Source organism: Oncorhynchus clarkii, unplaced genomic scaffold (assembly GCF_045791955.1).
Source record: "Oncorhynchus clarkii lewisi isolate Uvic-CL-2024 unplaced genomic scaffold, UVic_Ocla_1.0 unplaced_contig_11072_pilon_pilon, whole genome shotgun sequence".
NCBI lineage: Eukaryota > Metazoa > Chordata > Actinopteri > Salmoniformes > Salmonidae > Oncorhynchus > Oncorhynchus clarkii.
Window position 1 is genome coordinate 10,326 of NW_027257930.1, and position 27,160 is coordinate 37,485.

General features: G+C 40.2%; 1 protein-coding gene across 1 annotated transcript; it reads left to right on the plus strand.

Annotated features, from left to right (window-relative positions):
- The first annotated feature begins 7,980 nt into the window (after window positions 1–7,980).
- LOC139393688 (NLR family CARD domain-containing protein 3-like) lies at window positions 7,981–24,688 on the plus strand. The gene is made up of 9 exons (XM_071142032.1): window positions 7,981–8,108; window positions 15,513–15,659; window positions 15,968–16,052; window positions 16,182–16,404; window positions 16,781–18,551; window positions 18,834–19,007; window positions 23,254–23,427; window positions 23,654–23,700; window positions 24,165–24,688. The coding sequence occupies exons 1-9, from the start codon at window positions 7,981–7,983 to the stop codon at window positions 24,686–24,688; spliced, it is 3,273 nt and encodes a 1,090-aa protein (XP_070998133.1).
- The last annotated feature ends 2,472 nt before the right edge of the window (window positions 24,689–27,160 follow it).

Below are 27,160 nucleotides of genomic sequence, written 5' to 3' on the forward strand. Positions count from 1 at the left end.
CTAAGAGTGTACTGTATCATAGGTCTATAGACCAGGGTGATCTCCTACTGTATCATAGGTCTATAGACCAGGGTGATCTCCTACTGTATCATAGGTCTATAGGCTTCTCTTCTCTAAACACAATAAGCAAACAAACATTTTCTCTTTCTAATCGACTGTTAATGCTTTTCACTCAGGAAGGTATGTTGTGTGAAAGGGACAATTATTGTGGAAAGCCGAGGAACATACACTTCCTAAAAACAGGTTTTGTGTATTCATTAGTGTCCACTATAGCAAAACATTTGGCAACAGAAACCAATTAGGTAATGTTGTACAGCGCTTGGAGAAAACTGTATATGCAACATTTTAAAACTGTAGGCTGTGGAGTAAATTAATGAATACAGCCCATGTAGTAGCCGACGGCTCGGCTGTTTATGCCTGATGCTGAAACCTGAACGTAGGGGGGTATTTTGTATTATTTAACTATGCAGTCTGTCTGTCTGGGAACGGAGTTCCGCTAAATATCAAATCTCATAAATCTAATTTCTCAAACATACAAGTGTTAGGCACCATTTTAAAGATACAATTCTCGTTAATCCATCCACAGTGTCTGATTTCAAAAAGGCTTTACAGCGAAAGCTCCACAAATGATTATGTTAGGTCACCACCAAGTCACAGAAAAACACAGCCATTTTTTCAGCCAAAGAGAGGAGTCACAAAAAGCACAATTAGAGATAAAATTGATCACTAACCTTTGATGATCTTCATCAGATGACACTCATAGAACTTCATGTTACACAATACATGTATGTTTTGTTCGAGAAAGTGCATATTTATATATTAAAAATCCCGGTTTACATTGGCCTGTTATGTTAAGTATTTCCAAAACATGCAGTGATTTTGCAGAGAGCCACATCAATTTACAGAAATACTGATAATAAACATTGATAATAGATACAACTATTATACATGGAACTTTAGATGAACTTCTCCTCAATGCAACCGCTGTGGCAGATTTCAAAACAACTTTACGGAAAAAGCATACCATGCAATAATCTGGGTACAGAGACCAAAACAGCCAAATAAATATCCCCTATGTTGTGTAGTCACCATTAGTCAGAAATAGCATTATAAATATTCACTTACCTTTGATGATCTTCATCAGAATGCACTCCCAGGAATCCCAGTTCCACCATAAATGTTTGATTTGTTCGATAAAGTTCATAATTTATGTCCTTTTGTTAGGACGTTTGGTAAACAAATCCAAATGCGCTTGCAAGTCCAGCGGAAAGGTAGAAGGAAAATTCCCAAAAGTTAGATTACTGGTCCTAGAAACAGACCAAACGAAGTATAGAATCAATCTTTAGGATGTTTTTATCATAAATATTCCATTTGAACCCTGACAACCATTTCATTATTTCTCCAGAGCAGCAAGGGAATCTAGAGACTCAACCTTTGTAGAATCACAATCACCTTTATTCACCAAGTACATTTTCAATTTGAAAATATTCCTGCATCAACAGGAAATGTGAATTGTTATGTGAATTATAATTAATGGACATTATTGTAGGGGTTGATATATTTTTTCTAAGGAAAACTGAAGTCTGAAATTTCTATGTGGAAATTACAAACTTCAGAAGCCTTTTTAAAATTAAACCTCAAACTTCAAGTTGACATGGTGCTGCTTGTGATAGACAACATTTAGAGACAGAATACAGACAGAAGAGTTTACACAAAGTTTCTGTACAACATTATACACAACTCGATTGAGCATAGAGCTATAAGAGAATGAACAGTGGATATACAGATATACAGTACAGTGGCTATAGAGTTGATATACAGGACAGTGGATATACAGTTGATATACAGTACAGTGGATATACAGTACAGTGGATATACAGTTCATATACAGTACGGTTGATATACAGTACAGTGGATATACAGTTGATAAACAGTGGATGTCCACATTTACAGTATCAGTATAAATATACAGTATATCACAAAATGAGTTTACATTCTTGTAATGTAGTGAGTGTTCAGCTTGTATAATAGTGTAAATTTGCTGTCCCCTCAAAATAAGAGGGAAAATGGCTAATATGGCCCAATTTGGACATTTTCACTTAGGGGTGTACTCACTTTTGTTGCCAGCAGTTTAGACATTAATGGCTGTGTGTTGAGTTATTTTGAGGGGACAGCAAATTTACACTGTTATACAAGCTGTACACTCACTACTTTACATTGTAGCAAAGTGTCATTTCTTCAGTGTTGTCAACATGAAAAGATATACTCAAATATTTACAAAAATGTGAGGGTTGTACTCACTTTTGTGATATACTGTATATAAGAGAGATGAACAGAGAGCTAATGCATTATAGTTCAGTTATTTCGTGTACAGTTCAGAGATGGCTTGATCTTGTTGATGTGGTGTGCAGTGCAGAGTGCATAGTAATTTAGTCTCTATGGACCAGTTGGGCCACAGCAAGGGTCCTTTAGTCTCTATGGGCCAGTTGGTGAGGGACACAGCATAGTACTTTAGTCTCTATGGGCAAGATGGCCAGTTGGTGAGGGCCACAGCATAGTCCTTTAGTCTCTATGGGCCAGATGGCCAGTTGGTGAGGGCCACATAATAGTCATTTAGTCTCTATGGGCCAGGTGGCCAGTTGGTGAGGGCCACAGCATAGTCCTTTAGTCTCTATGGGCCAGATGGCCACTTGGTGAGGGCCACAGCATAGTCATTTTGTCTCTATGGGCCAGGTAGCCAGTTGGTGAGGGCCACAGCATAGTCCTTTAGTCTCTATGGACCAGTTGGTGAGGGCCACAGCATAGTCCTTTAGTCTCTATGGACCAGTTGGTGAGGGCCACAGCATGGTCCTTTAGTCTCTATGGACCAGTTGGTGAGGGCCACAGCATAGTCCTTTTGTCTCTATGGACCAGATGGCCAGTTGGTGAGGGCCACAGCATAGTCCTTTTGTCTCTATGGACCAGATGGCCAGTTGGTGAGGGCCACAGCACGGGGAAAGAAACTGTTCATATTGGGGTCTATAACACCTAATCACAGCATCTGACAGTTGCAACTTCATTGCTAATAACTGCCTTATTTATATAAAGACATCATCTCTGTACAGATGTAGGATCTGAATTTGATCAACCTGTCACAGGAAAACTAAAATATGTATTTTAGTGTATTTAAATAAAGCTTTAAAAAAGGTTTCTGAAGATGATAAAATCCACTTTTCCATTTAAAAATTGTTCATTAATTATAATCCATGTAATAATTCAAATGTCCTGTTTCTGGAGGATTATTTTCCTTCTGTAGCAAACTGGCTCAAATTAATTAAATCTAAATCAAATTAAATCAAATTAATTGAATCTAGGGGGCACTATTTTCATTTTTGGAAAAATAACGCTCCCAAAGTTAACGGGATATTTTGACAGGACAAGATGCTAGAATATGCATATAATTGACAGCTTGGGATAGAAAACACTCTAAAGTTTCCAAAACTGTAAAAATACTGTCTGTGAGTATAACAGAACAGAATTTTTCTCAGGCGAAATCCTGAGAAAAATCCAATCCGGAAGTGACTCATCTTTTGAAAGCTCTGCGTTCCGATGCGTCCCTATTGAGCAGTGAATGGGCTATCAACCAGATTCCTCTTTCTACGTATTCCCCAAGGTGTCTACAGCATTGTGAGATAGTTTTACACATTTATGTTGAAGAATAAGCGTAAGCGGCTACATTGTGTAAGTTGTAACCTGATGTCTCTCAGAGTGATTCTTGCGTAAAATACAGAGGTAGCCATTATTCCAATCGGTCCTACTGAAAAACGAATTGTCCCGGTGGATATATTATCGAATAGATATTTGAAAAACACCTTGAAGATTGATTATAAACAAAGTTTGCCATGTTTTTGTGGACATTATGGAGCTAATTTGGAATATTTTTCGGCGTAGTCGTGACCCCAATTTCCGGTCGATTTCACAGCCAAACGTGAGGAAGAAACGGAGCTATTTCGCCTACAAAATAATATTTTTGGAAAAAGGAACATTTGCTATCTAACTGGGAGTCTCGTAAGTGAAAAAATCCGAAGCTAATCAAAGGTAAACAATTTAATTTAATTGCTTTTCTGATTTTCGTGACCAAGTTACCTGCTGCTAGCTGGACAAAATGCTATGCTAGGCTATCGGTAAACTTAGACAAATGCTTGTCTAGCTTAGGCTGTAAAGCATATTTTGAAAATCTGAGATGACAGGGTGATTAACAAAAGGCTAAGCTGTGTCTCAATATATTTCCCTTGTGATTTTCATGAATAGGAATATTTTCTAGGAATATTTATGTCCGTTGTGTTATGATAATTAGTGTCAGTCGATGATTACGCTCCCGGACCCGAGATGGGGAGTCACTAGAGGTTCTCCATTCAATTCAGGAAGTACACTAATATTCCAATTCCCTTCAATGCTTCTTAATGAGATTAACCTTCTGAAATTATTGAAATTGAAATGGAATTGACCCCAACCATGCTGTGCCCACTGACCACCAGAGGAGGCTGGTAAGGGGAGGATGACCGGCTCATAATCAGGGCTAGAATGAAGTGAATGGAACTGTACATGTGTGTTTGATGTGTTTGATACCATTCTATTCATTTTATTCCAGCCATTATTGTGAGCCTGTCCTCCATGCCACCAGCCACCAGCCACCACTGCTGACCACAGACCAGAGACAAACAGTCTAACTGGCAAACCACGGATACATTAGTCTGGTCCCAGATCTGTGTGTGCTTTAGACAACTCCTTAGATATACAGGGCATGACAATGACAGTCAGATGAGTTGAACAGATCTGAATCAGGATACTAAGAGTTGGTTTAAACAGTTCTGAATCAGGACACTAAGAGTTGGTTTAAACAGTTCTGAATCAGGACACTAAGAGTTGGTTAGAACAGATCTGAATCAGGACACTAAGAGCTGGTTAGAACAGATCTGAATCAGGACACTAAGAGTTGGTTTAAACACATCTGAATCAGGAAACTAAGAGTTGGTTTAAACAGTTCTGAATCAGGACACTAAGAGTTGGTTAGAACAGATCTGAATCAGGACACTAAGAGTTGGTTAGAACAGATCTGAATCAGGACACTAAGAGTTGGTTTAAACAGATCTGAATCAGGAAACTAAGAGTTGGTTTAAACAGATCTGAATCAGGATACTAAGAGTTGGTTTAAACAGTTCTGAATCAGGACACTAAGAGTTGGTTTAAACAGTTCTGAATCAGGACACTAAGAGTTGGTTAGAACAGATCTGAATCAGGACACTAAGAGTTGGTTTAAACAGATCTGAATCAGGACACTAAGAGTTGGTTTAAACAGATCTGAATCAGGACACTAAGAGTTGGTTTAAACAGATCTGAATCAGGACACTAAGAGTTGGTTAGAACAGATCTGAATCAGGACACTAAGAGTTGGTTAGAACAGATCTGAATCAGGAAACTAAGAGTTGGTTTAAACAGATCTGAATCAGGAAACTAAGAGTTGGTTTAAACAGATCTGAATCAGGACACTAAGAGTTGGTTTAAACAGATCTGAATCAGGACACTAAGAGTTGGTTTGAACAGATCTGAATCAGGACACTAAGAGTTGGTTTAAACAGATCTGAATCAGGACACTAAGAGTTGGTTTAAACAGATCTGAATCAGGACACTAAGAGTTGGTTTAAACAGATCTGAATCAGGACACTAAGAGTTGGTTTAAACAGATCTGAATCAGGACACTAAGAGTTGGTTTAAACAGATCTGAATCAGGACACTAAGAGTTGGTTTGAACAGATCTGAATCAGGACACTAAGAGTTGGTTTAAACAGATCTGAATCAGGACACTAAGAGTTGGTTTAAACAGATCTGAATCAGGACACTAAGAGTTGGTTTAAACAGATCTGAATCAGGACACTAAGAGTTGGTTTAAACAGATCTGAATCAGGACACTAAGAGTTGGTTTAAACAGATCTGAATCAGGACACTAAGAGTTGGTTTAAACAGATCTGAATCAGGATACTAAGAGTTGGTTTAAACAGATCTGAATCAGGAAACTAAGAGTTTGTTTGAACAGATCTGAATCAGGACACTAAGAGTTGGTTAGAACAGATCTGAATCAGGAAACTAAGAGTTGGTTTAAACAGATCTGAATCAGGACACTAAGAGTTGGTTTAAACAGATCTGAATCAGGACACTAAGAGTTGGTTTGAACAGATCTGAATCAGGAAACTAAGAGTTGGTTTGAACAGATCTGAATCAGGACACTAAGAGTTGGTTTAAACAGATCTGAATCAGGACACTAAGAGTTGGTTTAAACAGATCTGAATCAGGATATTAAGAGTTGGTTTGAACAGATCTGAATCAGGATACTAAGAGTTGGTTTGAACAGATCTGAATCAGGAAACTAAGAGTTGGTTAGAACAGATCTGAATCAGGACACTAAGAGTTGGTTTGAGGGTCAATAAAGTGGGACCCCATAGTATACTTCAAAGTTAGAGATATGTTGAACCTGGATCATCATAATGATTCTACATGTAATAGTATGAACCTGGATCATCATAATGATTCTACATGTTATAGTATCAACCTGGATCATCATAATGATTCTACATGTTATAATATGAACCTGGATCATCATAATGATTCTACATGTTATAATATGAACCTGGATCATCATAATGATTCTACATGTTATAATATGAACCTGGATCATCATAATGATTCTACATGTTATAATATGAACCTGGATCATCATAATGATTCTACATGTTATAATATGAACCTGGATCATCATAATGATTCTACATGTTATAATATGAACCTGGATCATCATAATGATTCTACATGTTATAATATGAACCTGGATCATCATAATGATTCTACATGTTATAGTATGAACCTGGATCATCATAATGATTCTACATGTTATAATATGAACCTGGATCATCATAATGATTCTACATGTTATAGTATCAACCTGGATCATCATAATGATTCTACATGTTATAATATGAACCTGGATCATCATAATGATTCTACATGTTATAGTATGAACCTGGATCATCATAATGATTCTACATGTTATAATATGAACCTGGATCATCATAATGATTCTACATGTTATAGTATGAACCTGGATCATCATAATGATTCTACATGTTATAATATGAACCTGGATCATCATAATGATTCTACATGTTATAATATGAACCTGGATCATCATAATGATTCTACATTTTATAGTATTCTGGTCATTTTACAATTTGTGTATGTTTTATGTATAAGTTGTAAATCTTCAGAACATTTGTTGTTTTCTAAATTCCAATGAGCTCCTGCTTCCTGTGTAATTTGGTATGAAACCACTGAACAGACTTTTCTTAACATTAATATTATGAACTGAATTCAGTAACAGCATCATAATATCATACCTGTTGAACAAAGCAACACACTAGAATGAGAGAAATTATTAAAAGAGAAAGTGAGATGTTATTATTAATATTATTATATATTATTATTATTATTATATTATTATTATTATTATATTATTATTATTATTATTATTATGGACAAAAGGTGAAAAATATAAATCAGGACTACATGTTCATGTGATGCATTAAATCACTGTTTGGATGTGTCTGTTAGTAAATGTTTTATTTATGAAATATTATTAATAAATGAGAACATTCAGGAATTAGTTGTCACTGTGTTAACCACAACCAACATGTTGGATCTCTGTTTAGTTGTCACTGTGTTAACCACAACCAACATGTTGGATCTCTGTTTAGTTGTCACTGTGTTAACCACAACCAACATGTTGGATCTCTGTTTAGTTGTCACTGTGTTAACCACAACCAACATGTTGGATCTCTGTCTAGTTGTCACTGTGTTAACCACAACTAACATGTTGGATCTCTGTTTAGTTGTCACTGTGTTAACCACAACCAACATGTTGGATCTCTGTTTAGTTGTCAGTACTCTAAAATGAGTCTCTCTGGGGAGAGAGATGAGGGGGACCCTGCCACTAAAATGAGACTCTCAGGGGAGAAAGAAGAGGATGTCCCTGCCTCTAAAATGAGTCTCTCAGGGGAACATGACACCAAAGCTAAGAGGTGAGATGACAATGTGTTTAAGAATTATTAAAGAGTTTGTTTCTAAAACGTTATATACACAATTTTTTCACATTTGTTATTTTTCATCAGAAATTATCTATAGAATTTTTGCATGACACAATAATTTAGCCTGCTATTAATTATTGCCTAATGTGTCATCATAACCTTGTTGTTTTGACTAATTCTGATCGTTGTTACAAGCTGAATTCTGACAATATTACCGTTATATCAACACACTCTTCACTCCTGTTAAAACCAAAAAAGGTCTATCTTCTTAATATACAGAGCCACTGAGGTTCTGTATAGAACCCTTTACAGGAGGTAAGGAAGTGTCTGAGTATACAGTATATATAGAATATATATAGAACCCTTTATAGGAGGTTAGCCTGTCTGAGTATACGGTATATATAGAATATATATAGAACCCTTTATAGGAGGTTAGGAAGTGTCTGAGTATACAGTATATATATAATATATATAGATCCCTTTATAGGAGGTTAGGAAGTGTCTGAGTATACGGTATATATAGAATATATATATAGAACCCTTTATAGGAGGTTAGGAAGTGTCTGAGAATACAGAATATATAGAATATATATAGATCCCTTTATAGGAGGTTAGGAAGTGTCTGAGTATACAGTATATATAGAATATATATAGAACCCTTTATAGGAGGTTAGGAAGTGTCTGAGTATACAGTATATATAGAATATATATAGAACCCTTTATAGGAGGTTAGCCTGTCTGAGTATGCAGTATATATAGAATATATATAGAACCCTTTATAGGAGGTTAGGAAGTGTCTGAGTATACAGTATATATAGAACTCTTTATAGGAGGTTAGGAAGTGTCTGAGTATACAGTATATATAGAATATATATATAGAACCCTTTATAGGAGGTTATTAAGTGTCTGAGTATACAGTATATATAGAATATATATAGAATCCTTTATAGGAGGTTAGGAAGTGTCTGAGTATACAGTATATATAGAATATATATAGAACCCTTTATAGGAGGTTAGGAAGTGTCTAAGTATACAGTATATATAGAATATATATAAAACCCTTTATAGGAGGTTAGGAAGTGTCTGAGTATACAGTATATATAGAATATATATAGAACCCTTTATAGGAGGTTAGGAAGTGTCTGAGTATACAGTATATATAGAATATATATAAAACCCTTTATAGGAGGTTAGGAAGTGTCTGAGTATACAGTATATATAGAATATATATAGAACCCTTTATAGGAGGTTAGGAAGTGTCTGCGTATACAGTATATATAGAATATATAGAACCCTAGGAGGTCAGGAAGTGTCTGAGTATACAGTATATATATAAGATATATAGAACCCTTCATAGGGGGTTAGGGAGTGTCTGAGTATACAGTATATATAGAATATATATAGAACCCTTTATAGGAGGTTAGGAAGTGTCTGAATATACAGTATATATAGAATATATATAGAATCCTTTATAGGAGGTTAGGAAGTGTCTGAGTATACAGTATATATAGAATATATATAGAATCCTTTATAGGAGGTTAGGAAGTGTCTGAGTATACAGTATATATAGAATATATATAGAACCCTTTATAGGAGGTTAGGAAGGTCTGAGTATACAGTATATATAGAACATATATAGAATCCTTTATAGGAGGTTAGGAAGTGTCTGAGTATACAGTATATATAGAATATATGTAAAACCCTTTATAGGAGGTTAGGAAGTGTCTGAGTATACAGTATATATAGAATATATATAGAACCCTTTATAGGAGGTCAGGAAGTGTCTGAGTATACAGTATGTATATAATATATATAGAACCCTTTATAGGAGGTTAGGAAGTGTCTGAGTATACAGTATATATAGAATATATATAGAACCCTTTATAGGAGGTTAGGAAGTGTCTGAGTATACAGTATATATAGAATATATATAAAACCCTTTATAGGAGGTTAGGAAGTGTCTGAGTATACAGTATATATAGCATATATATAGAACCCTTTATAGGAGGTTAGGAAGTGTCTGAGTATACAGTATATATAGAATATATATAGAACCCTTTATAGGAGGTTAGGAAGTTCATTTCTTAACAGCCTCTGAAGAGAAAAGACAAGTGCAGCCCTCCAATAAATGACATCATGCAACCCTCCCAGTTAGCAAAGTTTTTTTTTTTTTTTTTTTCACCTTTATTTAACCAGGCTAGTTGAGGACAAGTTCTCATTTACAACTGCGACCTGGCCAAGATAAAGCATAGCAGTGTGAACAGACAACACAGAGTTACACATGGAGTAAACAATTAACAAGTCAATAACACAGTAGAAAAAAAGGAGAGTCTATATACATTGTGTGCAAAAGGCATGAGGAGGTAGGCAAATAATTAAAATTTTGCAGAATAACACTGGAGTGATAAATGATCAGATGGTCATGTACAGGTAGAGATACTGGTGTGCAAAAGAGCAAAAAAGTAAATAAATAAAAACAGTATGGGGATGAGGTAGGTAAAAAATGGGTGGGCTATTTACCGATAGACTATGTACAGCTGCAGCGATCGGTTAGCTGCTCAGATAGCAGATGTTTGAAGTTGGTGAGGGAGATAAAAGTCTCCAACTTCAGCGATTTTTGCAATTCGTTCCATTCACAGGCAGCAGAGAACTGGAACGAAAGGCGGCCAAATGAGGTGTTGGCTTTAGGGATGATCAGCGAGATACACCTGCTGGAGCACGTGCTACGTGTGTGGGTGTTGCCATCGTGACCAGTGAACTGAGATAAGGCGGAGCTTTACCTAGCATGGACTTGTAGATGACCTGGAGCCAGTGTGTCTGGCGACGAATATGTAGCGAGGGCCAGCCGACTAGAGCATACAGGTCGCAGTGGTGGGTGGTATAAGGTGCTTTAGTGACAAAACGGATGGCACTGTGATAAACTGCATCCAGTTTGCTGAGTAGAGTGTTGGAAGCAATTTTGTAGATGACATCGCCAAAGTCGAGGATCGGTAGGATAGTCAGTTTTACTAGGGTAAGTTTGGCGGCGTGAGTGAAGGAGGCTTTGGTGCGGAATAGAAAGCCAACTCTAGATTTGATTTTCGATTGGAGATGTTTGATATGAGTCTGGAAGGAGAGTTTACAGTCTAGCCAGACACCTAGGTACTTATAGATGTCCACATATTCAAGGTTGGAACCATCCAGGGTGGTGATGCTAGTCAGGCGTGCGGGTGCAGGCAGCGAACGGTTGAAAAGCATGCATTTGGTTTTACTAGCGTTTAAGAGCAGTTGGAGGCCACGGAAGGAGTGTTGTATGGCATTGAAGCTCGTTTGGAGGTTAGATAGCACAGTGTCCAAGGACGGGCCAGAAGTTTATAGAATGGTGTCGTCTGTGTAGAGGTGGATCAGGGAATCGCCCGCAGCAAGAGCAACATCATTGATATATACAGAGAAAAGAGTCGGCCGGAGAATTGAACCCTGTGGCACCCCCATAGAGACTGCCAGAGGACCGGACAGCATGCCCTCCGATTTGACACACTGAACTCTGTCTGCAAAGTAGTTGGTGAGCCAGGCAAGGCAGTCATCAGAAAAACCGAGGCTACTGAGTCTGCCGAAAGGATATGGTGATTGACAGAGTCGAAAGCCTTGGCAAGGTAGATGAAGACGGCTGCACAGTACTGTCTTTTATCGATTGCGGTTATGATATCGTTTAGTACCTTGAGCGTGGCTGAGGTGCACCCGTGACCGGCTCGGAAACCAGATTGCACAGCGGAGATGGTACGGTGGGATTCGAGATGGTCAGTGACCTGTTTGTTGACTTGGCTTTCAAACACCTTAGATAGGCAGGGCAGGATGGATATAGGTCTGTAACAGTTTGGGTCCAGGGTGTCTCCCCCTTTGAAGAGGGGGATGACTGCGTCAGCTTTCCAATCCTTGGGGATCTCAGACGATATGAAAGAGAGGTTGAACAGGCTGGTAATAGGGGTTGCGACAATGGCGGCGGATAGTTTCAGAAATAGAGGGTCCAGATTGTCAAGCCCAGCTGATTGGTACGGGTCCAGGTTTTGCAGCTCTTTCAGAACATCTGCTATCTGGATTTGGGTAAAGGAGAACCTGGAGAGGCTTGGGCGAGTAGCTGCGGGGGGGGGGGGCGGAGCTGTTGGCCGAGGTTGGAGTAGCCAGGCGGAAGGCATGGCCAGCCGTTGAGAAATGCTTGTTGAAGTTTTCGATAATCATGGATTTATCGGTGGTGACCGTGTTACCTAGCCTCAGTGCAGTGGGCAGCTGGGAGGAGGTGCTCTTGTTCTCCATGGACTTCACATTGTCCCAGAACGTTTTGGAGTTGGAGCTACAGGATGCAAATTTCTGCCTGAAGAAGCTGGCCTTAGCTTTCCTGACTGACTGCGTGTATTGGTTCCTGACTTTCCTGAAAAGTTGCATATCGCGGGGACTATTCGATGCTATTGCAGTCCGCCACAGGATGTTTTTGTGCTGGTCGAGTGCAGTCAGTTCTGGAGTGAACCAAGGGCTATATCTGTTCTTACTTCTGCATTTTTTGAACGGAGCATGCTTATCTAAAATGGTGAGGAAGTTACTTTTAAAGAATGACCAGGCATCCTCAACTGACGGGATGAGGTCAATGTCCTTCCAGGATACCCGGGCCAGGTCGATTAGAAAGGCCTGCTCACAAACGTGTTTTAGGGAGCGTTTGACAGTGATGAGGGGTGGTCGTTTGACTGCGGCTCCGTAGCGGATACAGGCAATGAGGCAGTGATCGCTGAGATCCTGGTTGAAGACAGCGGAGGTGTATTTGGAGGGCCAGTTGGTCAGGATGACGTCTATGAGGGTGCCCTTGTTTACAGATTTAAGATTGTACCTGGTGGGTTCCTTGATGATTTGTGTGAGATTGAGGGCATCTAGCTTAGATTGTAGGACTGCCGGGGTGTTAAGCATATCCCAGTTTAGGTCACCTAACAGAACAAACTCTGAAGCTAGATGGGGGGCGATCAATTCACAAATGGTGTCCAGGGCACAGCTAGGAGCTGAGGGGGGTCGGTAGCAGGCGACAACAGTAAGAGACTTATTTCTGGAGAGAGTAATTTTTAAAATTAGTAGTTCGAACTGTTTGGGTATGGACCTGGAAAGTATGACATTACTTTGCAAGCTATCTCTGCAGTAGACTGCAACTCCTCCCCCTTTGGCAGTTCTATCTTGACGGAAAATGTTATAGTTGGATATGGAAATCTCCGAATTTTTGGTGGCCTTCCTGAGCCAGGATTCAGACACGGCAAGGACATCAGGGTTAGCAGAGTGTGCTTAAGCAGTGAGCAAAACAAACTTAGGGAGGAGGCTTCTGATGTTGACATGCATGAAACCAAGGCTTTTTCGATCACAGAAGTCAACAAATGAGGGTGCCTGGGGACATGCAAGGCCTGGGTTTACATGCAGGGCCTGGGTTTACCGAAGAACAGAGAGGAGTAGTATGAGGGTGCAGCTAAAGGCTATCAAAACTGGTCGCCTAGAGCATTGGAGACAGAGAATAAAAGGAGCAGATTTCTGGGCATGGTAGAATATATTCAGGGCATAATGCGCAGACAGGGGTGTGGTGGGGTGCGGGTACAGCGGAGGTAAGCCCAGGCACTGGGTGATGATGAGAGAAGTTGTATTTCTGGACATGCTGGTTGTAATGGGTGAGGTCACCACATGTGTGGGAGGTGGGACAAATGAGGTATCAGGGGTATGAAGAGTGGAACTAGGGGCTCCATTGTAAACTAAAACAAAGATAACTAACCTGAACAACAGTATACAAGACATATTGACATTTGAGAGAGACATACAGCGAGGCATATAGTAATCACAGGTGTTGAATTGGGAGAGCTAGCTAAAACAGTAGATGAGACAACAACAGCTAATCAGCTAGCACAACAACAGCAGGTAAAATGGCGTTGACTAGGCAGGGAGGGTCGGATTAACAACACACAGAGCCTGAGTGCAGCTGGGGCCGACAGATAAAACATAAACAAGCAGAATGGAGTACCGTGATTAATGGACAGTCCAGCATGCATCAGCTATGTAGCCAAGTGATCAGTGTCCAGGGGGCAGCGGTGGATGGGGCAGGGAAGCTAGACTGGCGAGTATTATTCAGGTTAAAAAAACTGTCTGGCTGTGCAGAAGGTAAAAGCCGCTAGCAGTGGCTAACAATGACTAAATAGCTTGTAGCTAGTTAGCTTCTGGAGGTTCTTGAATGTGTTCTAAAAATTAAAAATAATAGCGATTCCGTATCAGATTGGGTGAGGCAGGTTACCGGAAGGTATAATCGAATAAAAAAATTGAAAAGAGATTGAAAGTAAATATGGGTCCAGTGAGTGGTTGGGACGCGGCGATTCAGACAGTTAGTTAGCAGGCCTGTGCTAACAAGCTAACAGTTAGTAGGCCGGGACTAAACAAGGTAGCAGTTAGCGGACCGGGGAAAAACAAGCTAGCAGTTAGCAGGCCAAATTAGCAAGCAACCAGATAGCAAGGGCTAGAAAGTTAGCCTTTGGGGGACGTCGCAATGGGGTGAGTCTGTTTATGCCTCTTCATGCGGTGACATCGATAGACCGGTCGTGGGTCCGGATATTGTAGCCCAGGAGTATGCTTCGGTGGTAGCACAGGAGCTCTGGCCGGGATAGCTTCAGGCTAAGTGGGTGGAAACGCTAGCCAGGAGTAATCATCCGGGGTTGCGGTTAGCTAGTTGTGAAGATCCAGCTGAAAATGTTCCGTTTGCAGTGGGAATCCAGGGATAAAAATAATTGGTCTGTTATGCTCTGGTTAGAGTCGCGTTGCTCGAACTGGCGAGAGCTTTCCGAGCTTTCCGAGCTAAAGGTTAGCTGATGACCGGTTAGCTGATGACCGCTAACAATGTTTTGCTGGTAGTTAGCTGGCTAGCTTCAGTTGAGGGGTTCCGGATCCGAAGTAAATATAAATACTTTAGAGAAAAAAGCAGAAATAGCTACATTGGGTGAGGCGGGTTGCAGGAGAGTATTTAGAAGTTGAGGTTTAGCAAAATGTTTTTTAAAGATATGCGAAGAAAAATATGTAAAAAAACGATATATACAAGGGACACGACACGACAAGACGTCTGACTGCTACGCCATCTTGGAACTAACTAAAGTTACCTCAAGCTCCTGGAGTTGTGAGCAGTGAGCAGGGCTGAGTTGACTACTAGTTGACTAGTGAATGCAGAGCGGCTCGATCCTGGTTGATGAATATGACAATGACAATGTACATGGAAAATACGTTATTCTGGGAATTCATGTTTAGGCTACTTTACCAACATTTCTGAAAATGGATATATAGCGTTTTGGAATGAAACTTATGTTTCCCCATCTGAGCTCAGAGTAGATGAGAGATGAAATGTTTGTCTCTGTTGTGTTGAAGCCCAATCAAGCAGGAGAGACCAGCCTCCCCTGTTCCCAGCTGTGTGTCCATGAAGAGTGACTGGTCTATGGATCGTCCTATAACGTTTAGAAAGTCTATGGAAATACCTATATTCTTTAGAGAGGAAGACTTTTCTACTGAACAAAGGTAAGAAGAACTCATGGGTAATGGTCAGTGAGTTAAACAACACTGTCTCTAGTAATTTCTCCTCTCCCATTTTCCCATTTATTGTTGTTGTTTTCATAATCCATAGGCTACTCATTTTGTCCATTTTCATAGTCCTAATACAACATTAAACAAACAGCACATTCCCTCCCTGTGTGTGTGTGTGTGTGTGTGTGTGTGTGTGTGTGTGTGTGTGTGTGTGTGTGTGTGTGTGTGTGTGTGTGTGTGTGTGTGTGTGTGTGTGTGTGTGTGTGTGTGTGTGTGTGTGTGTGTGTGTGTTTTCTCCATAGAAACCAACGGGAGAGATCAGAGTCAGAGATTCTCAGTGGTCAGTCTTCCCAGAGTCATCAAACAGACCTGGACTCCATATTCAGTGTATGTGGTCCTGTTATGTACATTTGTTTTTGTTTACCTCAAGTAAAGTTGATCTGTCAATCATTCATGAATGTGTTGATGAGAAAGCATTTAGTCTCTTGCTTAACTGATTTACTTGATTTATTTCAGGTGCTTGAAGAGAATATTATGACATTTGTGAAGAATGAGATGAAGATGTTCAAGAGGATTCTTAGTCCAGAACTCCCAGAAGGCTTTGAGAGTCAGAAGCAGGAAGTGGTGGACGCTGAAGATGAGAAGCAGGAGAGCAGTGCCAGAGAGGGGGCTCTGAAGATCACACTGCACATCCTGAGGAAAATGAACCAGAAGGAACTTGCTGACACACTGGAGAAATGTAAGATCTGTCTGCCTCATGTTGAATGCTGTTTTATAACATTTAAAAGCTGTAGCTAAAGTACAGCTAAAGTAGCTGTGTAACTCAATGATATTGTAGCAGCCTTAACACAACACCTAGTGACCTAATCAAGAAGCAGCAGGGATGTGTTGTGGTGATTAATTTAGAGAGAGAGAGACAACATTAATAATACCATCAATAATACCAATAATAATGTAATCAGTCACACCAGTCTGTAATGCATTATGAAAACATTTACACATTTATACAGTCAGATAAGAGAATAAATTATAATAATTTAAAACTTTATAACAGTCCTAGAATACTGTAGTCATTAAAACAGACATAATATTAATATCCTCTGTGTTATTTCTTCATTCAGATGAGCTTGCTGTGATTTGCCAACGTGAACTCAAATCTAATCTAAAGAAGAAGTTTCAATGTGTATTTGAGGGGATCGCTAAACAAGGAAACCCAACACTTCTCAATAATATCTACACAGAGCTCTACATCACAGAGGGTGGAACAGGAGAGGTCAATAAGGAACATGAGCTGAGACAGATTGAGACAACAACCAGGAAACAAGCAAGACCAGAGACTGCAATCAAATGTAACGACATCTTTAAACCCTTAACTGGACAAGACAAACTTATCAGAACTGTGCTGACAAAGGGAGTCGCTGGCATTGGAAAAACAGTCTCTGTGCAGAAGTTCATTCTGGACTGGGCTGAAGGAAAAGCAAATCAGGATGTCCAATTTGTATTTTCATTCCCTTTTCGGGAGCTGAATTTGATGAAAGGGGACAAACACACTTTGATTGAACTTCTTAATCACTTCTCAATGGAAACCAAACAATCAAGAATCTCCAACTACGACAAGTACAAATTTCTGTTCATCTTTGATGGTCTGGATGAGTGCCGACTGCCCCTAGACTTCGAGAAGAACAAGATCTGTTGTGATGTCACAGAGTCAACCTCAGTGGATGTTCTGCTGACAAATCTCATCAAGGGAAATCTGCTTCCCTCTGCTCTCCTCTGGATAACTACCCGACCTGCAGCAGCCAATAAGATCCCTTCAGGGTGTGTTGACCAGGTGACAGAGGTACGAGGGTTCAATGACCCACAGAAGGAGGAGTACTTCAGGAAGAGATTCAGTGATGAGGACCTGGCCAGCAGAATCATCTCACACATAAAGACATCAAGGAGCCTCCACATCATGTGCCACATTCCAGTCTTCTGTTGGATTTCTGCAACAGTCCTTGAACACATGCTAAAACATAAGAGAGAAGAGATGCCCAAGACTCTGACTGAGATGTACACACACCTTGTGGAGTTTCATACCAAACAGAAGAATGAAAAGTATCTTGGGAAAGAAGAGACAGGTCCACACTGCAATAAAGAGAGCATTCTGTCACTGGGAAAACTGGCTTTTCAACAGCTTGTGAAAGGCAATCTGATTTTCTATGAAGAAGACCTGAAAGAGGCTGGCATTGATGTCAATGAAGCCTCAGTGTACTCAGGATTGTGCTCACAGCTCTTTAAAGAGGAATGTGGGCTGTACCAGGGCACGGTGTACTGCTTTGTCCATCTGAGCATTCAGGAGTTTCTGGCTGCTGTATATGTGTTCCTCTCATTCATCAACAACAATGAGAATCTAATGGCCGAACTGCAAACAAACGACGAGCCTGAAGTTACTTTCTACAAGAGTGCTGTGGATAAAGCCTTACAAAGTGAGACAGGAAACCTGGACCTTTTCCTCCGCTTCCTTCTGGGCCTCTCACTGGAGTCCAATCAGAAGCACTTACGAGGTCTACTGACAAAGACAAGAAGCAGCTCACAGACCCATGAAGAAACAGTCAAGTACATCAAGGAGAAGATCAGGGAGAATCCCTCTCCAGAGAGGAGCATCAATCTGTTCCACTGTCTGAATGAACTGAATGACCATTCTCTAGTGGAGGAGATCCAAAGCTACCTGAGATCAGGAAGTCTCTCAAAACCCAACCTGTCACCTGCACAGTGGTCAGCTCTGGTCTTTGTGTTGCTGACTTCAGAAAAGGAGCTGGATGTGTTTGACCTGAAGAAATACTCCAGATCAGAGGAAGGTCTTCTGAGGCTGCTGCCAGTGGTCAAAGCCTCCAGAGCTGTTCTGTGAGTAAATAAAATGACATATAAGAACTCATCATCAGGAGGAAATATTCAGTTTAGAGAAAAATATGTATTATAATATGTATTTAATATAGTGAAAAACACATTGAATAAATGCATTGATTTGCACATTAGTATAACATTATGACCATTCAATTCTTGGAGACGGAGATGAATCTATATGTTGTTTGAGAGAATAAACCAAATGCCTCTGCCATTGTCCTTCTACACTACTGGTGTTAAATTAACAATGTGTTTGTGAAGTCATGATGATCTCTTTGTCAGGCTGTCAGACTGTGGAGTCACAGAGGAAGGCTGTGCTTCTCTGGTCTCAGCTCTGGAGTCAAACCCCTCACACCTGAGAGAGCTGGACCTGAGTAACAATGACCTGAAGGATTCAGGAGTGAAGCTGCTCTCTGCTGGACTGGGGAATCCCCACTGTAAACTGGAGACTCTGAGGTCAGTATTCCTCTAGTTGCTCAACAAGTGATAACTGTTCATCAGATCCGCAGTGATTTCATGAACCCACTGTTCCTGGTAGGCCGTCATCGTAAATAAGAATTTGTTCTTTAACAAGAAGTTAAGCTTTTAAATGATGTTGGACACTTGTATGTTATGAATGTTTAATATTACGAATATTGTATTTTTGAATTTCTGCAATTTCACAGGATGTTGGCCAGATGGGACGCCAGCAGCAGGTTAACTGACTTGCTAAGTTAAATAAAGGTTACATTTTCCTTTTGATCAAATGTACTTAGGTATCAAAAATAAAAGTTACAATGATTTCAAAGTCCTTATTTTAAGCAGATGGCACCATTTTTTTAAACATTTTTTATTTATGGATAGCCAGGTTCACACTCCAACACTCAGACACCATTTAAAAGCAAATCATTTGTGTTTAGTGATTCCTCCAGATCAGAGGCAGTAGGGATGACCAGGGATGTTCTCTGTTTAGTGAGTCCTCCAGATCAGAGGCAGTAGGGATGACCAGGGATGTTCTCTGTATAGTGAGTCTGCCAGATAAGAGGCAGTAGGGATGACCTGGGATGTTCTCTGTTTAGTGAGTCCTCCAGATCAGAGGCAGTAGGATTGACCAGGGTTGTTCTCTGTTTAGTGAGTCCTCCAGATAATAGGCAGTAGTGATGACCAGGGTTGTTCTCTGTTTAGTGAGTCCTCCAGATAAGAGGCAGTAGGGATGACCAGGGATGTTCTCTGTTTAGTGAGTCCTCCAGATCAGAGGCAGTAGGGATGACCAGGGATGTTCTCTGTTTAGTGAGTCCTCCTGATCAGAGGCAGTAGTGATGACCAGGGTTGTTCTCTGTTTAGTGAGTCCTCCAGATCAGAGGCAGTAGGGATGACCAGGGATGTTCTCTGTTTAGTGAGTCCTCCAGATCAGAGGCAGTAGGGATGACCAGGGATGTTCTCTGTTTAGTGAGTCTGCCAGATCAGAGGCAGTATGGATGACCAGGGATGTTCTCTTGATAAGCATGTGAATTGGACCATTTTCCTGTCCTGCTAAGCATTCAAAATGTAACGAGTACTTTTAGGTGTCAGGGAAAATGTATGGAGTAAAAAGTGCAGTATTTTCTTTAGGAATGTATTAAAGTAAAGTTGTGAAAATGTAAAATAATAGTAAAGTACAGATACCCAAAAAATACTTAAGTAGTACTTGAAAGTATTTTTCCTAAGTACTTTACACCACTGCTCAATTGAGATAATTTCTACACTGCCATGTAGGGCTGCAAGATATTGGCAAATCATCTAGGACTTCTTTTTAAACCAAATGTTGCAATTCCGATTTGATTTGTGAATTAGAGCAAAACTGTTGAAATCATGGAAATAGAATGACTATTCTAATTCTATAGTTAGAATATAATAGTGGGCACGTTGAATACAGTGTTTGACATGACAACAAATTAAAATGCCAGGGAGGAGTTATTGTGACAGGGTAGGAACTAAAGTGTTGATAAGTGTTTCCTAGGGGACCCTATAAGGTTTAGTCTTTTCTCTTAGCTACTTCATGAAGCTAACATATTCTTGCTTTGCATATTCCTCTTTGATTTAGAAGATACTGTTGCACAATCAACATGCTGATTTAGGTCTACACTGGTATTATCAGGCTGCGTTTGCTCTGACTCAGTACATTTATTAGCTAGCTAGCTAGATATTAGCATTAGTGGCAAACAATTAGCGTCTCACAAGATTTAGGGCAACTTGCTAAGAAAAGACAAAGTAGCTGTTTTGCTGGTATTATCAGGCTGTATAATCTAGCCACGTTTGCTCTTACTCAGTACATTTAGTAGCTGGCAAGCTATTAGCATTAGCGGCTAACAATTACCATCTAACAAGGGCAACTTACGAAGAAATTAAAAAGACAAACTGTTTTGCTTGCTTATGTAAGAAACACAAACTAATAGTGTCATTATAGAACGCTAGTGGATTTATATTAAGAAGCAAAGTGAAAACAGCATTGTTTTCATCAACATTGTTCCATGTGCTGCATTGACCAGGCAGACTGAACGCAAGTGTCTCGTGGTTGAGGAACATCAAAAGCGCTCCTTGAATGATATGGGACATGGCTAGGTCACTGTGGAAAGTGGAACAGAGAGAAAGAGCGGAGAGAGATGACTCAAGTATCGAAGTAAACTATAAAAATGTACATTACACATGATGTATCACATACAACAAACCACATTCAAATACCAAATTCAAATATAGAAGGTAAAGTAAAAACGGGTACCTGCATCAATATAATGAAATACCGCCCATCCCTAACACACACTCACATTGGACACACACACACACACACACACACACATTGGACACACACACACACACACACATTGGACACACACACACACACACACACACACACACACACACACACACACACACACATTGGACACACACACACACACACACACACATTGGACACACACACACACACACACACACACACACACACATTGGACACACACACACACACATTGGACACACACACACACACATTGGACACACACACACACACACACACACATTGGACACACACACACACACATTGGACACACACACACACACATTGGACACACACACACACACATTGGACACACACACGAACACTGACACACACACACACACACTGGACACACAAACACTGGACTCACACACACACACACACACACACGAACACTGGCCACACACACGAACACTGGACACACACGAACACTGGACACACACACACAAACACACACACACTGGACACACACACACAAACACACACACACTGGACACACACACACAAACACACACACACTGGACACATACACTGGGCTCCAGAGTGACGCAGTGTTCGAGGCACTGCTTCTCAGTACTAAAGGCGTGACTACAGTCCCTGGTTTGAATCCACATCTGGCTGTTATTGGGCGGCACACAATTGGCCTCCGTCATCCGGGTTTGGCCGGGGTAGGCCGTCATTGTAAATAATAATTTGTTCTTAATAACTGACTTGCCTGGTTAAATAAGTAAATACAAAACATTAACACTGGAGACACACACACAATATCCTTAAATTCAAGGTGACATTATATACTGTCACCTCATATGAAACATTTGATCTCAAATCCAAATGTTGGAGTATAGAGACACATTTAAAATGTTAACTTCACTGTCAAAATAGATATGTTGTGGACTGTATACTCAATACAATCTAAATCTGATTCCTCACTGTCTAAATAGATATGGTGTGGACTGTCTACTCAATACAATCTAAATCTGATACCTCACTGTCTAAATAGATATGGTGTGGACTGTATACTCAATACAATCTAAATCTGATACCTCACTGTCTAAATAGATATGGTGTAGACTGTATACTCAATACAATCTAAATCTGATTCCTCACTGTCTAAATAGATATGGTGTGGACTATATACTCAATACAATCTAAATCTGATACCTCACTGTCTAAATAGATATGGTGTGGACTGTATACTCAATACAATCTAAATCTGATTCCTCACTGTCTAAATAGATATGGTGTGGACTGTATACTCAATACAATCTAAATCTGATACCTCACTGTCTAAATAGATATGGTGTGGACTGTATACTCAATACAATCTAAATCTGATTCTTCACTGTCTAAATAGATATGGTGTGGACTGTATACTCAATACAATCTAAATCTGATACCTCACTGTCAAAATAGATATGGTGTGGACTGTTTACTCAATACAATCTAAATCTGATACCTCACTGTCTAAATAGATATGTTGTGGACTGTATACTCAATACAATCTAAATCTGATTCCTCACTGTCTAAATAGATATGGTGTGGACTGTATACTCAATACAATCTAAATCTGATTCCTCACTGTCTAAATAGATATGGTGTAGACTGTATACTCAATACAATCTAAATCTGATACCTCACTGTCTGTCTTGTGACTGATACTGCTTTTTAAACTGGTCTGGTCAGTCTACTATAATATTTGTATTTGCATTTTTACTTATTACGTAATATTGAAAATATTTGTACTCTACAAGTAATATCATGATCATTTATAATAATTCTATATTAATTTCTAAATAGATATGGCAGGTTTCAGGACACTGATGTATCTGAATATGCTGAAAAAATATATTGTCACTATTTTCACCACCAAAGAATGTCAGTGTGATGTTAATATGATTTGACTCTTTGCAGGCTGTCAGGCTGTCTAGTCACAGAGGAAGGCTGTGCTTCTCTGGTCTCAGCTCTGAGGTCAAACCCCTCACACCTGAGAGAGCTGGACCTGAGCTACAATCACCCAGGAGACTCAGGAGTCAGACTGCTCTCTGCTAGACTGGAGGATCCACACTGCAGACTGGAGAAACTCAAGTATGTAGAGGGTTTATGTCAATGTTCATATCAGACATGTTTGACTTATCAGGCTAGTTAAGACAAACATTCTGACCACGACTTGTACAAAGTTGTGTGTGTGAGTGTGAGTGTGTGTGTGTGTGTGTGTGTGTGTGTGTGTGTGTGTGTGTGTGTGTGTGTGTGTGTGTGTGAGTGTTCAGGTGTATCCCTCAATGACTGTCTGGTCTTCTGCTTACCGCTACAGTGTGGAACATGGTGGAGAGAACACAATGAACCCTGGACTTAGAAAATGTGAGTGTTGACTGCTGAGAAGAATATGACTAAGATTAAGTCTTAATTCAAGTTAAGTCAAAGTCAAAGACCACCATCATTACTGACTTGGTCATATTAAATATCAGCTGTAGTTCTACAGAAGCAGAAATCAGGGACACCAAAGTTTACAAAGAGTTGCTTTGACAATGTGTATGTGTGTGTCTATGTGTGCGTGGTCGTGTTACATAAGAAATGTGTTTGTGTTCATGATGCATACGTGTGTGTGTGTTTGTGTGTGTGTGTGTGTGTGTGATTAATGTGAATAAGTGTGTTTTATGTTACCATACAGTATAACATATGATCATTCAACAAGTCTCAAGTTACCTTAACTTCTCCTTTTGATACCTAGAAACATCTACATTAAATTAATTAGTGAAAAGTGAGTTAAAATTCTAATGTGAATGATTATGATTTCTAATATTGTGTCTGGTTTCATCCATCAGATGTCTGTGATCTCACACTGGACCCAAACACAGTAAACAGACTCCTCTCTCTGTCTAAGGAGAACAGAAAGGTGACATGTAGGACAGAGGAGCAGCCGTATCCTGATCACCCAGACAGATTTGAGGACTGTGAACAGGTGCTGTGTAGAGAGGGTCTGAATGGGCGCTGTTACTGGGAGGTAGAGTGGAGTGGGAGACGGGCTGCTATTGGAGTGACATATAAAGGAATGAGCAGGAGAGGAAGGGTTAAGAACTGTTGTCTTGGATGGAATGACAATTCCTGGAGTCTGTTCTGCTTTGACAACCATTACATTGCCTGGCACAATAATAATCCCACTACCATAGACGTCCCCTCCTCCAGCCCCTACAGAGTAGGAGTGTATCTGGACTGGTCAGCCGGCACTCTGTCCTTCTATAGAGCCTCCTCTGACAAACTGACCCACCTGATCACATTCACCTCCACATTCACTGAGCCCCTCTATGCAGGGTTTTGGGTTTGTGATGAATCCTCAGTGTCCCTGTAAATAATAACCTGACACACAGACACACACACACTGGACACACTGGACACACACACTGGACACACACACACACACACACACACACACACACACACACACACATTGACACACACACACATTGACACACACACACACACACACACACACGCATTGACACACACACACACAAACACCCACATTGACACACACGGTTAATTTTATTGTTCAGTGTAATAAAAAAGATCAGTTGTAAATGTTTTATGTTTGATATGATGTTACTCTGAAGTCATTCCATCTGTAATGGTCGGAAGGAGAATGAACTTGATATAAACGGAGTCGCTAAAAAATACCAAAATATACAAAAATAATAAAAAGTGGGTACAATCAAACAACAAGGACATGAGGGGAAAGACAAGGTTAAATACACAACATGTCATTGATGGGATTGAAAGCAGGTGTGATGTGAAACAAGGCAAAACAAATGGAAAATGAAAAATGGATCAGCGATGGCTAGAATGTCGGTGACGTCGCCCGCCTAACAAGGCGGAAGTCGTGTCCTTTCTTTATAGCTCTAAAGGGGCTTTTTATTGACAGATGCCTAATTTAAATGTTTTGGATGTTGATGAAAGGAAAGCCCATATAGCCTACTGGCCAGGACTTTGTTATGACATCTTCTGATTGGGTGTCTCAGGTCAGGACTTTGTTATGACATCTTCTGATTGGGTGTCTCAGGTCAGGACTTTGTTATGACATCTTCTGATTGGGTGTCTCAGGTCAGGTCTGAGCCATGATCAGAATGTGTCTCTGTCTATTTCCAGCCCTGCCATTTCTACCTGTCCTGTTCTAGTGTTTGACCCCTGACCTCCTCACACCGTCTCACTGTCCATGTCTGCTTTTAGCTAACAACTCTACTTCACTGTGTTATAATGGACCTCATGTTTGTTATGTCACCTCTGTAACCAGGTATCAAACATACTGACAATTCTGACCCTGTCCCATGGCCCTACTTCACTGTGTTATAATGGACCTTATGCTTGTTATGTCACCTCTGTAACCAGGTATCAAACATACTGACAATTCTGACCCTGTCCCATGGCCCTACTTCACTGTGTTATAATGGACCTTATGCTTGTTATGTCACCTCTGTAACCAGGCATCAAACATACTGACCTTTCTGACCCTGTCCCATGGCCCTACTTCACTGTGTTATAATGGACCTTATGCTTGTTATGTCACCTCTGTAACCAGGTATCAAACATACTGACCTTTCTGACCCTGTCCCATGGTCCTACTTTCTACAACTAAACATTTAAATTCCTCTGAGTTTTGTTTAGTGTCCACTTACTTATTTATTTATGTATTTGTTGTATATTGGGGTTGTGCCGCAGAGCATCATGGGGGTTTGTATGTGTTGAGATGATCACGTTCCAGATAAATTGTTGAACTGATTCCTGTCTCCAGTCTCATCATTATTGAATTGTTATACAGATGTGGAAATTAAACCCACAAAACATGAATCTACAGGAACTAGTCTGGGCTAATGTTAGCACAGTGTATTGCTACCAGAGGCAAGTGCAAAGTGGAGCTAACAGAGAGAGTTAGCATCGTCATGGAGGGAAGTGGAGCTAACAGAGAGAGTTAACATCATCATGGAGGGAAGTGGAGCTAACAGAGAGAGTTAGCATCGTCATGGAGGGAAGTGGAGCTAACAGAGAGAGTTAACATCATCATGAAGGGAAGTGGAGCTAACAGAGAGAGTTAACATCATCATGGAGGGAAGTGGAGCTAACAGAGAGAGTTAACATCATCATGGAGGGAAGTGGAGCTAACAGAGAGAGTTAACATCATCATGGAGGGAAGTGGAGCTAACAGAGAGAGTTAACATCATGGAGGGAAGTGGAGCTAACATCATCATGGAGGGAAGTGGAGCTAACAGAGAGAGTTAACATCATCATGAAGGGAAGTGGAGCTAACAGAGAGAGTTAACATCATAATGGAGGGAAGTGGAGCTAACAGAGAGAGTTAACATCATCATGGAGGGAAGTGGAGCTAACAGAGAGAGTTAACATCATCATGGAGGGAAGTGGAGCTAACAGAGAGAGTTAACATCATCATGGAGGGAAGTGGAGCTAACAGAGAGAGTTAACATCATCATGGAGGGAAGTGGAGCTAACAGAGAGAGTTAACATCATGGAGGGAAGTGGAGCTAACATCATCATGGAGGGAAGTGGAGCTAACCGAGAGAGTTAACATCATCATGGAGGGAAGTGGAGCTAACCGAGAGAGTTAACATCATCATGGAGGGAAGCGGAGCTAACAGAGAGAGTTAACATCATCATGGAGGGTAGTGGAGCTAACAGAGAGTTAACATCATCATGGAGGGAAGTGGAGCTAACAGAGAGAGTTAACATCATCATGGAGGGAAGTGGAGCTAACAGAGAGAGTTAACATCATCATGAAGGGAAGTGGAGCTAACAGAGAGAGTTAACATCATCA